The sequence below is a fragment of the Microchirus variegatus genome, assembly GCF_963457635.1.
Source record: "Microchirus variegatus genome assembly, chromosome: 7".
NCBI lineage: Eukaryota > Metazoa > Chordata > Actinopteri > Pleuronectiformes > Soleidae > Microchirus > Microchirus variegatus.
In genome coordinates, this window is record NC_139808.1 from 26,368,480 (window position 1) to 26,383,009 (window position 14,530).

A 14,530-nucleotide genomic window follows, 5' to 3' on the forward strand; every position below is an offset into this window, starting at 1 on the left:
TATGTCGATAAAATTTCTCCGTTATCCGAGTCATAATCTTCTTCAATAATTAGCTGTAGGCGACAGGACAGAACAGCACATTATGTAAAGAGAAACATTTTTGGAAATATGAGAATGGGAAGAATAGTGAAAGGCCCCATTCACACCTGGCATTAAACCCTAACCCATACCCATGCATTGAGAGCAGATTGTTATCCAATCTGCCAAACCACTTCGGGAGGTGGTTGAAGAACGGAAGTGTAAATACAACGATTCTCCGATGCTGGGGAAGATCAGATAGCAATCAGATCTTGATGTGGACACCGAACGACGCATGTTAATACCAAATTCAAACTCAATTCAAATTCATCTCATTGTCGGCTTCACGACAAAAAATCCTTGTTCTTCCTTTTCACATTTGTTGTGGGAATACTTGAATGTTTTGTGACAAATGCTGTGGCTCTGCTCTCGATGCTTACATTTAAATCCCTTTCTTTCGCAGTGTGGGCCAATGATTAAAACAACCACTGAAAGACAAATGCCAATGTAGTGGGAAACTCATTCCTCGATGGTCAAAGATAAAATTTCTCTGTGTTCCAGGTGTCTCTTTGTCACTCTTTTACTCCACAAACATTCTTCACGTGACGTGTCGAGAAGATGATTTGTGGAAATGTTAGCGGTGACGTGCTAAATGCATAACGTAGCGGGCAAGTCAGGACTGGCTGCACCCACACACACAATGTATGGGAAAACCACTTCACCCAAAATCTATCTGTAAGGCTGACCGTTAGTCAGATCGAAGATTTTGGATATGGGTTGAGCATGGCTCGATGGTGTGCATCCTTGATTTTCACTTTCGCTGATTTGTCACGCTACACCAGGCAGCAGCTCATCAGCAGTAGCTGCGCTGTGTGGAGCGAAGAGGGTGGGGGTGAAGAGGCTGTCGGCTCACGGTGGGTGAGACATTTTGACACGGTTCACCGCCGAACATGGTGTTATACTGAAACAACGAGGTGTCCAGTCACCAATACGCGAGCACATGTTTATTTTGCATTAGCATGCTACTACTTTTGCGGCTAACATGACGAACCTGTTTCCAAAGTTAAGCTAGCGAGGCCACAATTAGCATTAGCGTAACCCTGGATTTCCACTGGACGCGTTACGCGCGGTCGCCGTTGCTGATCGCTTCCGTTCTAATCAATGACAGCATTTCCACCGGACGCAAGAAGAAGAGTTAAAGAAGCGTCTTTCGATACATAGCAGTTCTATTCTTGCCGTTGCTGCTGCTGAACCGTGTAAAAATCTCAACAGAGCAGATCGCACCAGACAGGAAGTCCGACAGAGACTCAAAGTAAAACACTTCCGCCCCCCCCCCCTTTCGAAATAAAACACAATATGCAGGTCATATAGCCTATCACCACCTAACATCAACATTACGCCGTGACCGTTGCTACCAGGTCAACGGTCAGTTAATCAGAGCGTCTCGGAGAGTCATAATGTACGACGAGAGACCGTTAAAGTGGAGTTGAAGTGGGGAAACATAAAATCATTTATGACACCAGATCAACAGTTCTTCCACGTCGGAGAATGAATGTTGTTGTTTCCTTTATACGCTCAGTCTATCGTGGGATCTCACAAACTCGTTCGAGATTATCAGGCGATCTTCTGTGTATACCACTGGCTCCCAAGGCCGCTGCTGGAACGCGCCCGGTGGGGATTGACGCCGGGCAGAGGTCGAAGCAGAACCGCAGCACGTAACGTGTCCAGTGGAAATCCGGGGAAGTGCTAACATAATACAAACACTGTGCAACCTCATAGTGTAGCTAGATGTTGTGAGCGTCAGCCCGGTGGCGTGGCTAATCGAAAATGGAAACATTTGCGTTGTGCCTAATGAGGTTGCACAGTATTTATATTATGTTGGCCTTTACGTTCCTTATAATGCATGGGACCGTAACTATGTTCCCAGGTCCTATGTTCCCCGGGTCCTAGGTTCCCCGGGTCCTATGTTCCCCGCTTAGTTATGTGACCGGGGAACACAGGACCCTTTCTCTAAAAAAGGGTTCTATGTTCCATGTTCAATAAATGCGTTGTTTGCCAAATATCCGAAAAATACATTTTAAATCCAATATCTGCTGCCGACACCAATGTTGAGACGATAATATTGCGCATCTCTAATTTATATCGAGTTAAATGAATGAAAAAAATAATATTGACTTACAGTGAGTGGTTTCACCCAGTGGTGAAACCTTGGTACTGCAATAAAAAAAACAAAAAAAACAAAGCACAAACACATAAATGGCTGTTTAATCATGTTGCCGTCATTCTTTTGCTCTTTTTGGAAGTAATAATGTAACAATGGACTTGTTGTTGTGTTGTGAATCGTTTTATTGGATCCACGGTTGTTGTTGTGCAATGATGCGTCAGCATTTCTACCTCAGGGTCTCCAGAGCACAGAGCTCAGGTCTGTATGTCAACATACACACACACTTTCTGACCCTCCCCCTGGACAGAGAGCTTTTTTCCCCCTCAGTACTGAAGTCAGTTAGTGTTCAGTGGACGTTTGGTCATGTCTGGACTGCTGCGTGTTCATCTGCTGCTGCTGCTGTCGGGCTGCGTCTGCCTCTGGCTGCCCAGTCTGAGCCGGGCAGCTCTGGTCATCTCTGAGGACCATGAAGCTCCACAGGTGAACTCACTCACACACACACACACACACACACACACTGATCTTTTTGTTCCCTGACTTTAATCCAAACCTTTTTCAGAAATTGAGTTTAACTCTGTCCCTATTTGTTTTTAGCGAGTACTTTCCAGGACCAATTCCCTCAAAGTCAAGGACTTAAGATGGGAGGGCGACTTGTCAACAAGTGATTGTCTTTCAAGCAGCTGAAATATGAAAGAGCTTGTTTTCAAACGCTACGATTCATTTAATTATCGATTAATAATTAATGAATCTTTACAGCCCATAATTACAATTAGTAAAATATTTCACTATTACATTTACTGCAGTTTAACTGTAGAGTGTGGGTGTGTTTGTCTTGTGTGGGGGCGTCATGGCCGTTGAACTCACTCTGCTGTGTTTGCGCTTCAGGCGACGAGAGGAGCTGCCAGGTCACTGCAGGTATTTGATAGAAACGCATTCACACACAGAAATTCAGTTGGCTTAAACCACAATATTGTAAATAAACTGAAAAATACTCAAATACTTCGTTTTTCCTTTGTTTTTCTTACAGAAAAGAAGCGCCAACGAGGCTACGGTAAGATAATTTTGCTTGATGTTCATGTCGGGACTCTTGTGTCACATATGAAGTTTCGAGGCGATCGATCAATGTATGGCGAAGTTATGGGGCGCTTCCTGTTTCATGGCGAATGGATGCAATTCACCAAATCTGAGAAAACCTTTGATGCATGGATAAAAAAAATTATGCATTTTTTATGTTGGTATTTACGAAACGTGCAAATCACCAAGATATATTGTGAGCTTTCCACTCACTGGGGTTCCGGAAGGACGACGAGATGGCTGAGAGTGAGTAAATTGACCAGTTTATTGCAACAGAAATAACCAAAACAAACAAAGGTAGACAGAGTTGCTGCGTCCGCGCTCTGCTGCGCTTTCTCCGCAAATGTTCACTTTTCTTCTCTCCGTCTCTCCGTCTCTCTCTCTCTCTCTTTCTCTCTGTCCGTGTGTGGACCCAGCCTACTGCAAGAGACCAGAACCAGGTTACAAACGTGCTTATATAGCTGACTGATTATCTGATTCTGTCCAGCTGTCTGATCACCGGCTGAGCCACTCCTCCCTTCTCTCCAGCAGCCGTCGCTCTAACCAAGCCCCACTGCCACATATATATATATATATATATATATATATATATATATATATATATATATATATATATTCAATGGCTTTAATGGCTAGAAAAACATCTGTGTCAGACTCTGGTATCAGCACTGGTTTTTGCTGAAAGACACATTGACATTGAAGCATTTAGGATTTTCAGCTTTTACCCAAAGTGACTTCCAAACAGGAAGAAACTGCATAAAAGAAGTCTTGGAAAGAAATCCACTAGATAGGAAGTGAGTGGACTGACAGAGGGTGAGGGTGCCGGGGTGGATCCAAGTGCAGAAGGAGATAAGGGTTAAGGTAAGTGCTAGGGCAGACAATGCTCTTGGTACACCCCTGTTCTGGTGGCACTCCGTAGGTCATTCTACCAGCGTGGAAAGACACATGAAGTAATCGAGGGGCAACATAAGCCTTTATACCCATGAAGGACTTTGTAGGCTAGCATCAGTTATTTGAATTGGACGCGGGCGGCTAACAGTAGCCAGTGGAGCTCAGTTAACAGAGGGGTGTGGCATGTGCCCTTGTAGGCCGATTGAAGACCAGGCGCGGCCACCACGTTCTGGACCATCTGTAGTGGTTTCACAGCACAAGTCAGGAGACCTGTTATCAGGGCGTTGTAGTAGTCAAGGCAGGAGACGATCAAAGCCTGTGCTAGGATCTGGGTAGCTTGTTGAGTTCAGTACGGTCTGATTTGTCTTATATTGAATGCAACACATGGTACAGAGTCCTCTCTAGTTAAAAGGTCCTGAGATTGACTGACCAGAATGCAAAATTGTCTTTGCTGAGCAGCCAACATGTTGTGTCCATGTCCTGCTCCTTCTGCGTCAGGTGGAGGTTCACAGCGTCACCGTGGACTGCACTGTGACGTCTCGTTTCGCCCGCACCGTCATGACGTCCGTGGCTCTGAACAAAGCAAACACCTCGCAGGAAATCTTCTTTGAAGTGGACCTGCCCAAGACGGCCTTCATCACCAACTTCAGCATGTCTGTGCCTCTACACACTCTAAACTTCCACTGTCTCCACACTCGCAGAACTTTTCTTCCTGAAAACAAGCTGAATTTTATTGTCTTGTGGCGTCTTTGTCCGTCTTTGTGCCTCGCAGGGAAATTGAAGGTCGGGTGTATGTTGGGGATGTGAAGGAGAAAGAAAAAGCCAAGAAACAGTACGAGAAAGCTGTTTCCTCTGGACAGACTGCTGGACTGGTCAAGTGAGTCGGTCAAGATGAAAATGAATTTAAATTGATCATTATGTGTGAATGGTTGTTTGTCTCTCTCTGTTTTGGCCCTGCAATAAACTGGCAACCTGTCCACGGTGTGAGCCTTGCCTTTTGCCCGGTGTTCCCAGTGGCCCTCGTGTGGAGGATGAAACGGTAGAAAATGAACGAATGAAACCGACACAGTGATCATGACTGTGTTTTATTTCAGGGCCTCTGGGAGAAAGATGGAGAAGTTTTCAGTGTCTGTCAACATCGCAGCTCAAAGTAACGTGACCTTCGTTCTGACCCACGAGGAGCTGCTTCAGAGGAAACTGGGCCAATATGAGATTCTAACACGAGTTAAACCCAAATCACGGGTGCAGAAATTCCAGGTGTGTCTCTGCTCGTGATTCAAATCTCACGCTGAATTCATTCACAATGGTCACTTTAAGACTTGATAGTGGGTGGACCTAACACTTGTTGCTAGTGGTAGCCAGCTAGGTTAGCAGGGCAGTGTCCGTCATGGCTAATTACGCAGCAAGAGTTGCTAACGTTGCTATAGTTGTTGGATAAAACATTTTCTGACAACAAACCTCAGTCATGGTGTTTTAGCCCGATATTTATCGTGATTTGATTAACTTGACCTGATCAGCTGACACTCACTGGAAAGTTGTGCTAAACACAACGTGAGCAAAGCAAAACAACGGACCCACAAGTTTCTGGTTATACCGCCACTAAGCGTCACAGGGGTTTTATTTGTTTCTGTGTTGAAACAGATCATGGCAAACATCTACGAGCCACAGGGCATCTTGTTTGTTGATGCACACGCAACCTTCCTCAGCAATGACCTGCTCCCCCTGGTGGAGAAAACTGTCACAGACAAAAAGGTGAGCAATAAGAAAGGCCTTCAAATATTCATGGTTGTTCATTAGTTTCCTTTAATTTTGTCTTCACATTTACTACGTTTTGTGTTCATGTCCTCCTCAGGCACATATCTCCTTCTCACCAACGATGGAGCAGCAGAGGAAGTGTCCAGACTGTGATGGAACGCTCATCGATGGAGATTTCATCATCAAATACGACGTAAACAGAGGAAAGAGCTTTGGGGACCTTCAGGTCAGCTGTCAAGCAACAATCTGTGATGACATGTAACTGTAGAGCGAGGTTTGCTGTCAGAGCCATGATGGCTGACAAAGCTCCTGAAAAAATTAATGGTACCAGTGCCAGTTTGAGGTTCTCTGTGCACTTTACATTGATAGAGATTGAGCAAAGTCTCACAGAACCTGACAAACTGAATATATCTGAACATTATTATATCTGACGTTATTCCAGACCTGCATCGCTGTGACATCTTCAGCTTTCTAATAAACTCTCCCTCATTCTACACTGGAGATCATCACAATAAAAGCATGCAAAATAAACATGCCCTGAACTTTGTCAAAAAACATTGAGGTTTTATTCAAGTGTAACTAAACCCGTTCTTCAGAGGCTAACTCCACCCAACGTCATTTTAATTCTTATATTTGGGACTCTGGAGGCCTCACTCATGTTTCTGTGGTCCGCCTCAGTCTAAGTACAGGAGATAAAACACTCGATATTGACTTCCGCACTCATTGTTAAGTCACAATGAGACATTCCTGGAATTGTTGTCTCGCAGAGCTCCGCTTTGTCCCTAAAAAACGCGAGAGTGCAGGCGAGGGCAATAATATCCGGAAGATCTGAAGTCTGCAAAGTGTTCTATTCTTGTCTGCACAGTGCAGCACAGAGTTCTACACAAACTGTTTACGTAACCGGACCGGGTTTTTTCAGAGATCTCGATGAGCCCGAGATTACGATAAAACACATCGTTCTCAGCAGTGGCTGAACTGTTGGTTTTGAACCTTCAGGGCTTCATAAACAAGGTAATGACGCAGACAACACTAAAAAACAGCGCTAATTGGAACGTCCGGTCTAGGTCCACTTTAAGGTATTTTTACCAAAGCATGTCACAGACATGTCCATTAGGACACCAGGGAACTCTGTTAACTTGTAGAAATAGAGTTTAATATGTCTACTTTAACCTCTTCTTCCCTGACCCTCTTTTTGGAGTCCCTGCTCGAAAATGACATGCCCAAACTAAATAGAGTAAACCTCTGCAGTTACAAGCTCAATGTGGTATCAGATAACACTTGTGAGATTCCACCAGAGGTGTACGTTTCACTGTAGATGCCACTGTGTCAGAGTAAATGCACATGGAACACAGCATAACTGAAGGACTTTTTTTTTCTCTCGCCTAAAAAAATATTGCATTTTAAAGCAAATAACACCTTTAAAATATGCAGTAGGAGCTTAAAAACACATGGAGGTCATGTAACAACATGTGGACATGAGCTGTGTAAAGTCTGATGCTGCTGAAATTAAGCAGAGTGAAATTACAGAGGTTTTAGTAAAGAGATGTCTGGGCGTTCTCACTTTTGGCTCAGCTTGGCACCATCTGTGCCATTTGAGATTTCTTAGGTACCAAATTATTAAAAACCCATTTAATTTTATTTACATGTCAATATTGGTCTAAAAATTACTTGTTTTGAAATAAAAAAATAAATAATCGAGTGTGCGGTGCGTATAACAACTCTGCAGCTCTGCAGCACCTTCAGTTACGCAGCGCCATAGCTCTGGCTTACCTTGGTCAATTAGGGTGATTGACAGCTCATTTTAAACCTCTAAACCGGTAGCTGAGTTTCTGACCTTTCTGTGGGTATGCAGCATGTCTGTGTTTGTTAAAGTTAGATATGGTTTTATGACGCTTTTGTCGCTGCGTCTGACGCTGCCCCCGATCCCGGGGGCAACCGTGAAGAAGAGGTTCAACAATTTGTTTGTGATTCTCTTTCCCTCAGATTGTGAACGGGTATTTTGTCCACTTCTTTGCGCCTCCTGACCTGCGCAGAGTCCCTAAAAATGTGGTATTTGTAATAGACATAAGCGGATCGATGCATGGGAGAAAGATGGATCAGGTGAGCGACTGCTGAGGCGACTGTAAAAATATCAACGCACACACTTGTACCTCTGACCTTTGATCTCTGACCCTTTCTAGACACGAGAGGCGATGTTGCAAATCGTCAAAGACCTCCACGAGGACGACCACTTTGCCCTCATCAAGTTTGATGACACCATTTACACCTGGAGGGACTCACTCAGCAAAGCAACCAAAGAAAATTTAACTGAGGCCATTAAATATGTGGAGGGCCTCCAGAGCGACGGAGGTCAGTTTAGAAATATGACTTGGGCTCCAAACGCTGTCCTTCTGTGTCACAAACAATATATTTTGACTCTCGATTGCATGTTTTACTTTCAGCGACCAACATCAACGACGCAGTGTTAAGAGCGGTGAACATGCTGATCAAAGACAGGCAGGAGAAGAAGCTCCCTGAGAGGAGCTTTGATATTATCATTTTACTGACTGATGGGATGCCAAATGATGGTGAGTAACTGGAGTTTGTACGTGAATACTCACATTTTAATGATGAGCTTTATGGACCTTAGTTTAGAAGTAACTAAGTAAGGACTTTCTTATTTTTGTGTGGCACAACTAGCATTCACGTCCTTCACGTATCACAAAGGAACACTTTAAACTATTGCTCTTAAGCCACTTTGCTCGTGCTTTGCTTGTGGACGGTTTAATGAATTCAACGAAATAAAGAATGAATAAAAGTAGGCAATATCATAGGACTGCAATGATTAAACTCGAAAAACTCTGCCTCGAATATTATTTTAATTTCTATCTCGTGCAGCCTGTTCCACAGGCGCAGGGATCATTGTTCCACACGGGCCGTTTTAGCAGACGCACACCCGGATTTCAGCTGTCGCGATGGCGGAGACGGAGAGTGAAACAGGCCGTAAAACTGGCGTACCACAACAGCACGTCCTCAATGATTCAGCATCTGAGCCGAGAGTATCCAGTCGCTAATGCTAACGTAAACGTTGATGTTAGCCGATTTAATGTAGCTTACTAGGGCTGCAGTTATCGAATAGTTTCGTAATCGAGTATTCTGCCGAGTAATCAGATTTTTTTTTTTTTTATTAAAAAGAAACAATAATAATAGTTTTGCATTTTCCATCTGCGATTAATCGAATAATAATTGTTCGAATACTCACACAACTATATCAACTGTAACTTGGGACACAAACTTAGACCAAAAACAACACTTGATCGTAATTAGCTGTGTGTTTACCAGCAGCATCGATCAGTCATCTTCTGTATCTTCTGTTATCTGTAGGTCGTACCTATGTTTCCCGGATCCTATGTTCCCCGGGTCCTATGTTCCCCGATCGGGGAGCATCGGACCTTTTTTTAAAAAAAGGGTCGATGTTCCCCACTTTGTGGAAGCCTGGGTGTGGAGCTCCAGGGTAAAGGGGTAGGGGTAGGTTAGGGTTAGGGTTAGGGTTAGGGTAAGGGTAAGGGGTAGGGTCCTATGTTCCCCGGGTCCTTTTGGGTGAACAGCGGGGAACATAGAACCCTTTTTTAGAGAAAGGGTCCTATGTTCCCCGCTTTGTATGAGACCGGGGAACATAGGACCCGGGGGAACGATTTTCGCGAGATGTTTTCTTCATCCAAAAGGGGGCATAACAGAAAATAATTGAGAAGCACTGGATTAGACCAAGTGCTGACTACGCACAAGATGCCTGTTTCTCTAGAAGTTAGAGCTTAGATTGGGCCCAAAAAATCAGGCCCGACCCGAGCCTGTGCACGTTTTCTCCGAGCCCGACCCGGACCCGACACATTAACCGTAATTGAACGCATATGTTGCTAATGACGATACACTTCCTGGTTTTTAAATGACGCGTTCACGGCTGCAGGTTTTTACACCTTCACACAATACGACGTGCTATACCATACACACGGACACGACGAGGGAGAAAAAATACAAATGCTTGATCAAGGGCCTGACCCGAGGATAGTGGCGGGAAATATTGGTCGGGCTCGGGAACGGAATCTAAACTCTACTAGAAGTTGTGTTATCTTCCAAATGTGCTGTCCTAAACCTACCAAACAACTGACTTCAAGTGGAAGCCTTAGACAAATATACATATATATATATGTATATGTAGGATTTTAAACCGTTGTATGTTGTATCTGTGACTTTAAAGGAGAGTCAAACACTCAGAATATCCAGGAGAATGTGCGCTCTGCAACTGGAGGGAAAATGTCTCTGTTCTCTCTTGGATTTGGTAACAGCGTGGATTACGCTTTCCTGGACGTGATGAGCAAACAAAACAAAGGGCTCGCCCGCAGAATATACGAAGCTTCAGATGCAACGCTTCAACTCCAGGTGAAAGCTTTAGAATATGATTAATAGTTTTCTCTTCATTGTGGACAGTGCTTTATGAGTCACTTGTCAAGGTTGAAGCCTGTCAAGGAAACCGTTTGAAAGATGTGCAATAAACTGTATGTTACATTTCTACCAATAACTTATCCAAACACCATCAAGTGGGCACTGGCCTTAGTTATTTACCTGCTCATGTTGAAGCCTGTCAAAATTGTTGGACAGTTTTGCAAGTACAGGTACCTGGCCAATCACAAGACAGTTGAGAAAGCTGTCGTTGGCTGGCCAATCACAACACAGTCTGTCTTCTGGGGTGAGATTTCAGTCTGAAACAGCGCGGCTGACTAGAGCTTCAGTGAGGAGAGATTTTGATCGGCTCGTTTGAAGCAGCTAGGAGGTTTTTGACCATGAAAACAAGTTAATGTATGTAAGTAGACCTCCATAACTCACATATATGTGCGACAGGACCACTCTATGGGAGCTTTAATAAACACAGAGTTACCAAATAAGGAAGTAGCAGACCAGCAGTGAAATCTATATGTCAGTAAAAATACTTTATTATCTCTTTAAATCACATTGTACCAGCTTCGTCACCTTCATCCACAATTAAAAACATCTGTAAAAACCTGTGTACAAACTTTGTGTGCGTGCTTTTATTTCAGGGTTTCTATGATGAAGTTGCCAGTCCTCTGCTTCTGGAGGTGGACCTGCGTTATCCTGACAACACAGTGGATATGTTGACCACAAACCACTTCAGCCAGTTGTTTAACGGCTCAGAGATCGTGGTGGCTGGTCGGCTGACCGACAACGACCTGGACAACTTCATGGTGGACGTGATGGGTCAGGGGGTGAGAAGAAGAAGAAGACAACTGCAGAAATGACTGCTGTGTCTGTTATTTACTTTGGTGACGTCATTTATTCCCTGTAGTTTGAGGAGGAGTACAAAGCACAGGGTCTGGCCAATCCTGTGAACTGGACCGACATATACCCAGATGAGGAGTACATCTTTGGGGATTTCACAGAGCGTCTGTGGGCCTATCTGACCATCCAGCAGTTACTGGAGACGAGGTATTATTGAAATAATTAAAGGTCTCTACCAATAAAATTTATGTCTGCTTGAGTCCATGATGGCTCACGAACGTGTCGCCACTTTCTTAAAAAATCAGACTCTCGTGCACCGAAGTCCACGGAGAAAATCAATGATTTTACATCAGAGCACAGAGGCATTATTGATCATGTCAAATTTTGGTCAAAAAACATTAAAACTTTTTGTCAAATGTTGGACGACATACTATAGGATGACTTTTCTGTCAAATTTTGGACAATTATTTATTTATTTATTTTGTTGTTTGTCAAATATTGGACATGTTTTTTTTTTGACAAATTTGGGACAAAATTTTCTTTTTTTTCCTTTTGTCAAATTTTGGAGAGAGCCTATTAGTGTCTCAGGCTGGTTCACCGCTATTTCACTGCCACTGCCTTTTGTTGCAACCTTAAACAGCCATATTTGTCACTCCTGCAGTAAGAGTGGTCCCTCAGATGAGAAGGAAAACGCCACAGCCAGGGCATTGGACATGTCTCTGAAGTACAGCTTCGTCACCCCTCTCACCTCCATGGTGGTCATCAAGCCTGAGACTGAGGATGGAACAGACAGCCCTCTTATTGCAGACAAGCTGACTGAAGGTGAAGATGGAAATGAACGTTATTAGTATTATTATTATTATATTATGAACCTGCACCACTGGCTGTTGAATTGATATTTTCCAACATTATTTCTCTTTGCTCGACTATAACAGTGGTGGTTCGTGCTTCACTGTGAACTGTGGAAAGTAATAAGCTGTTTTCTTTTATTTGGCAGAACAAAGACAAGCGGCAGAAAGAAGAGGTGAAACGGTCATTTGTTTTTACCATAAAGCAAAAAAGATTTCTAGATTTATGTTAATGGACTGCACCAACTAACTTGGTTTTATCATTCCTGTATATAGGGTATTATACAAGCCCTCCAGTGTACAGTCACTATCTTCCACCATCACCAACATATTTTGGTCAGTCATTTTTTGTTTTTCTCATACTGTGTTATTTGAATGCTTTGTGAAAGTTTATTTACAGACATACATGTTCCTCAGAAGCTGACTTTAGTCATCCTCTGCGAAGGAGCTTGGCTGCTGTCTCTTAGCAGTGTTGTCTGTCCTCTACTGTTATTGTGATCATTTGCAGTGGACGGAGATCCTCATTTCATGATAGAGCTGCCAGAGAAAGAAGACGCTCTGTGCTTCAACATTAACGACAAACCAGGAACCATTTTCTCTCTGGTTAAAGACCCAGAATCAGGTCAGTCCTGAGTCCTGATCATCATCAAGACTACTTGGTCTCCTTCTTTTTGACCAATATTTGAATATTTATATGACTGAACATATCGTTTCCCTCAGGTATTTTGGTCAACGGCCAGATAATCGGAGACAAGAAAATCCCTCCTGATGGTCAAATTAACACGTATTTCTGGCGGTTTGGGATCGTCCACCAGACTCTGGGGGTGAGGCTGGAGGTGAGCACTCGTGACATCTCAGTGTTCCAGGACAGCAAATGGGTCAAACTGCTGTGGTCGGACTCTGCCTCTCTCAAAGGACTCAAGTGAGCGGCTGCACCATCACTTTCTCTTAGTGAGAGAAACATTTTCCTTTAACCAGTTCAGAATAATCTCCTCCTCCTCCTCCTCCCACAGTGTGGATCTTCTTGTGACCAAGGATCGCAGCCTGACGGTGACTCTGAAAGATTCGGTCAAGTTTGTCATCCTGCTACACAAAGTGTGGGAGAAGCATCCGTACCATCGGGACTATTTAGGTTTCTACACAGTGGACAGTCATCTCCTCCCCTCTGGTGTTCACGGCCTGCTGGGTACAAACATGACACTCTTAGCAGGAAGTAGATCATCACATGGTTTAAGATTATAGCAGCTCAAGAGTTATCCTGGTTATTCTGACATCCCTTTGTCAAGCACGTCAGAGAACTACAGTGGCTCAGCCCTAAAAAAGATGTTGACCTTCTTTGTTTGGGTAGTGAGTTTCTGCTTTAAATACTAAAAAGCACACTCTGACTGGTTTGTCTGTTTGGGCGACTGTAGAAACATGGTGGTGCAAGATGGTGGCCTCCATAAAGCAAGAAGCTTAGACTTACGGACAGTAGATTTAAGTTCTGACAATACACACTACCAAATGTAGTTTCCCTTCAAAGGGTTCGAGAATATTTACTCATTCATGAATCGGCTTGTCCTACAGGTCAGTTCTACCACGGGATTGAATATGAGGTGTCTGAGCTGCGTCCAGGTGAAGTCCCAGAGAAACCGGACGCCACCATGTTTGTGAAAGGCCAGCAGCTCAATGTGACCAGGTACATGCCTCAGATTGGTGGTTCCCAAACACTGAGTCGAGACCCACAGATGGGTTGCAGGAGATTTAGCCAAAAGGTCGCTATATTCTGTTTTAATCCAGTTTTTTTCCGTCCACAGAGGCTGGCAGAGAGACTTCAGGAACGACGTGAAGAACGGGGAAAACGTTCCCTGCTGGTTCATTCACAATAACGGAACCGGCCTCATCGATGGAGACGCGACAGACTACGTTGTGTCAGGACTTTTCAAAACTGTCTAAAACCAGGTTAAACATCGTTACCTACCGAAGACGTCATCAAAATGTAATGAAATGAACATTTCATATGTCGATAAAATTTCTCCGTTATCCGAGTCATAATCTTCTTCAATAATTAGCTGTAGGCGACAGGACAGAACAGCACATTATGTAAAGAGAAACATTTTTGGAAATATGAGAATGGGAAGAATAGTGAAAGGCCCCATTCACACCTGGCATTAAACCCTAACCCATACCCATGCATTGAGAGCAGATTGTTATCCAATCTGCCAAACCACTTCTTCCTTTTCACATTTGTTGTGGGAATACTTGAATGTTTTGTGACAAATGCTGTGGCTCTGCTCTCGATGCTTACATTTAAATCCCTTTCTTTCGCAGTGTGGGCCAATGATTAAAACAACCACTGAAAGACAAATGCCAATGTCGTGGGAAACTCATTCCTCGATGGTCAAAGATAAAATTTCTCTGTGTTCCAGGTGTCTCTTTGTCACTCTTTTACTCCACAAACATTCTTCACGTGACGTGTCGAGAAGATGATTTGTGGAAATGTTAGCGGTGACGTGCTAAATGCATAACG

The 14,530-nt window shown here is 43.7% G+C and overlaps 1 protein-coding gene across 1 annotated transcript; it reads left to right on the plus strand.

Moving 5' to 3' along the window:
* Positions 1-2,545: 2,545 nt before the first annotated feature.
* LOC310929633 (inter-alpha-trypsin inhibitor heavy chain H3-like) lies at positions 2,546-13,956 on the plus strand (the record flags this gene model as incomplete). The annotated part of the gene is made up of 22 exons (XM_083892450.1): positions 2,546-2,662; positions 3,068-3,097; positions 3,210-3,233; positions 4,646-4,800; positions 4,920-5,024; positions 5,242-5,404; positions 5,789-5,899; positions 6,000-6,128; positions 7,886-8,002; positions 8,083-8,251; positions 8,344-8,469; positions 10,137-10,318; positions 10,975-11,160; positions 11,241-11,380; positions 11,835-11,995; positions 12,171-12,197; positions 12,319-12,357; positions 12,530-12,643; positions 12,742-12,943; positions 13,035-13,207; positions 13,588-13,699; positions 13,818-13,956. 22 exons carry the CDS (start codon positions 2,546-2,548, stop codon positions 13,954-13,956), a joined length of 2,721 nt encoding a protein of 906 aa, XP_083748576.1.
* Between the last annotated feature and the right edge of the window lie 574 nt (positions 13,957-14,530).